Source organism: Miscanthus floridulus, chromosome 19 (assembly GCF_019320115.1).
Source record: "Miscanthus floridulus cultivar M001 chromosome 19, ASM1932011v1, whole genome shotgun sequence".
Classification (NCBI taxonomy): domain Eukaryota; kingdom Viridiplantae; phylum Streptophyta; class Magnoliopsida; order Poales; family Poaceae; genus Miscanthus; species Miscanthus floridulus.
The window spans coordinates 24636244-24639594 of NC_089598.1; the positions used below are offsets into that span (position 1 = coordinate 24636244).

The 3351-nt window shown below is 54.8% G+C and overlaps 1 protein-coding gene across 1 annotated transcript; it reads right to left on the minus strand.

The window, feature by feature from the left end:
• Window positions 1-417: 417 nt before the first annotated feature.
• Window positions 418-3133, minus strand: LOC136526726 (uncharacterized). The gene is made up of 2 exons (XM_066519313.1): window positions 2432-3133; window positions 418-742 (listed from the first exon to the last, which is right to left on the minus strand). The coding sequence occupies exons 1-2, from the start codon at window positions 3055-3057 to the stop codon at window positions 736-738; spliced, it is 633 nt and encodes a 210-aa protein (XP_066375410.1). The 5' UTR covers window positions 3058-3133; the 3' UTR covers window positions 418-735.
• Between the last annotated feature and the right edge of the window lie 218 nt (window positions 3134-3351).

A 3351-nucleotide genomic window follows, 5' to 3' on the forward strand; every position in this document is an offset into this window, starting at 1 on the left:
TCTTTTTAGAGCAAAGTACATGTGTAGTAACACCCATAGCTTGAACGGAAGCCAGAAGAAGTTTTACAGAAGCACATAACAGAAGGAATTAATAGGAACCACCAAACTAGAACTAGATAGCTAGTTACCCCAACAAGCCCCCCAAATACCAAGCTAACTGAAAAAAAAATAGATGTATTCTGCAGTTTTAGAGAACCATAACCTGAATCAAATCCTCCCACAGGATACTCTTCAAACTCAGTTGACAGCTGCCAAGTCTTAACCTGTATATGGAATGAAATAGGCCCATTCCTAGGCAAAAGCCAACACATACATTTATTGCACATCTGCATATGCCAGTGCACCAATACAAGAATCTCAAATCAAATTGGCAAAATAGCAATCATCAGCTGGTACATATATTCACCAGATACAGAAGATGGCATCATATTACTCAACCACACATTCCCATGTTTCATAGTATGAAATCATAGGCAAGTTTTCAACCATAATAGATAGACACACAAGCTTAAAATATCAACAGCTGACCCCACTCACATAGTCACAAAGTAACCGCCGCAAGGCCCAAAACCATATTTAGTACACCATCCATAACATGCGAAAATTCATTATGTACATATAGCTGAAATTTGCTGTGTGTAGGCCGGTGCAGTGCCAATCTCAGAATACCCCCACGACGAACCTTGATTGTAATGTAACCGCTAACCGGCCAGCACCTCTTCCATACTTTTGTTTTTAGCATCTGCAAGACACAAACACAAGATTGCCCACATTTTATCATTTTTATGCAATCACCACACCAATCTTGAATATTGCAAAGGGGAAACAATCAATTGTAAACACGATTGTATAAATGTACAACAAAAGGCTTTGTGATGGCTGATCATGCATTAACCATCTATCCGTTCTAGGGGAAATGAGAAGGTTGAGCACGATGAAACAGTGCGGCAAGCCGGCAACAAAACAATGGTTAAAAGCGACCGGCAATGCCACGGCGCTGCAATGGATAATTGACTCCTCCCAGGACCAGGAGGCACCACTAAAGGAACTCAGTCTAAGATGCCGCCATGCAGGTGACACTTGACAGCCAAAGACGAGCGGCGTGTCTGCTGCTGCTCCTGCTGCTGAAGAGCCCGAACTGTTCACTCAATTGATCGGAGCTGTTCACCATGGACCAGGCGCAGGTCTGCAGCTGCACGTAGCTATTGCCGCCGTATGGATAAGCAAAAGGAGACATCAGCTGCAGAACCACACTCGCACCTCGACCACTTGTATAGCGATCTGGGATTCGGCCCGAATCAACCGAATTTCAGCGAAATGCGCCCATTTCGGTCCGGCCCAAAATAAAACTAAACTGGCCAAATATTTCAGCCCGATTCAAAAATTTTAACCCATTCAACGGTCCAGTAACGAGCCCACAGGCTCTCCACCGTGAATACATCGCAGAAACACTGGACGTCTTCGCAGAAACACCCGACGTTTGGCTCTCCGCCGCCAGCAACGCGCAGTCTCGGCCTTCGCCACCTGCTCCAGCGTGGTTGCCGCCGCTGCCGCCACTGCGAGAGCCGTGGCCGCTTCTCGACGCCTGCCCCTGCGCCATGGTGGCTCCCTGACGCCTGTCCCCGCGCCATGGCGGCTCCTCGACGCCCACCCCGCGCTGTCACCGGATCTGCCGCGCCGACGCTGCCCCCTGCCGCCACCACACACTGCCGCCCCCCTCCTCGCTGCCTGCGCGTTCCATGGTGGGCCACACACACCCTCTCCATGTCTAGTGCCATGTTTGACTGTTTGGGAAAATTTTGTTCAAATTTGCTTAAATTTCATTCAAATTTATAGTGGATACCGATCCGAATTTCGTCCAATTCGGTGAGCTCGGAGATTTTTCAAGAAAAGAATCCCAGAACCTGCCCGGCACCACCAACCGCTCCGATCGAATCACCGCCTCACCGGGAGTCGCCTTGTCTCTCTGCGGAGAACGGGAGGATATTTCCTACGCGCATTATTCGGCCGAGCGAACCAGTAGCTCCAGCTGCGCACATCAAGCGGCGACGAGGTCAGCAGGAAGCGCGAATCGGGGGCGAAGGTCTAGGGTCCGAGACGGAGGAATTTAACTCCCTTCCCACGGTTATAGGAGCTGGTACCATGGTTGGCTAGGTGATAGTGTCGGCCGCGGGCTGGTCGGTGCGCAACCTGACGAAGTTGGAGGAGCTGGACGGAAAACGGGGTTTAGGCGGAGGCGTGCCGACAAGAGGGGTTTGGGGTTAAGGGCGAACGGGGAGCCGGGGAGTCGGGGTCGCCGGGAGGATGCACGGGCGCACGGAAAGCGGAAAGGAAGGCGGCGGGGCTGCGGAGGGCGGATGCGCCGTGCGCGGGCGCACGGGGCAGCCGGGAATGCTAAGGTCCATCGGCGGCAGAGTTTGGGGCAACTTACTTGGCGCCGTAGAAGGTGAGGGCCATGGCGATTAGGCCGACGAGCGCCGCCGCCGCTCCGACCACGACCTTGGTGAGGAGGCGGAGGAGCCCCTGGATCAGCTCGTCTCCGGCGACGGCACCGGTACCACCACCCTCGCCGCCGGCGTGGACGTGCGCGACGATGATGAGCGACATCCCCGAAAAGAACGTGCCCGTCGCCGCGGCAGGCAGCGCGCGGAGAGCAGCCATGGCGAGCGCGCGAGCTTGGGCACCCCCGTGATCCTCCGCACCACCACCGGTGGCCTGCCCGAACACGATGAACTCGAGCGTCCCAGCGGAGACGCATAGCGCGAACATGACAAGCCTCGAGATCGAGCGCCGCCCGTTGCCCGCGCCGGCCACGGGCACAGCAACGACGCGGCGACCCGTCAAGTGGTGGTAGTTGAGCGCGACGGCGATGAAGAGGACCACCACCGCAGCCAACGGCGGAAAAACCTCGGCCGCGCTGTGGAGCAGTGGGGCTTCAGCGGATGTCGTGGTGCCCGTGCCCGCACCGCACTGCGGGTACAGGAAGGTGAAGAGCTCGAGGGTGGCGAAGGCCAGACACAGGCCGGCAAAGCCGAAGGCGGCGACACCCCTCACCATGGTGTTGGGTTGGGGAGGACGATCTCGAGCCTCGAGGCGTGGAGGGACGGGGAAGGGGAGAAGAGAGTTTTGCTACTTGCTTGTTTCTTCTTCTCTTGTGGATGGTTTCATAAGATGGGCATATGGTGGCCTATATATAGCTGCAGAGAGTGGGTGTAGTGCATGTAAAAGGAAACGATTCGATGTGGAGACGATTCGATGTTTGCGCGTCTGGATTGAGGGGAGGATCCAGGGAGAGGATCAGGGCTCTGTTCCAGCCGGATTATCATTCATAGAACGGTGTTTTTTCTCACA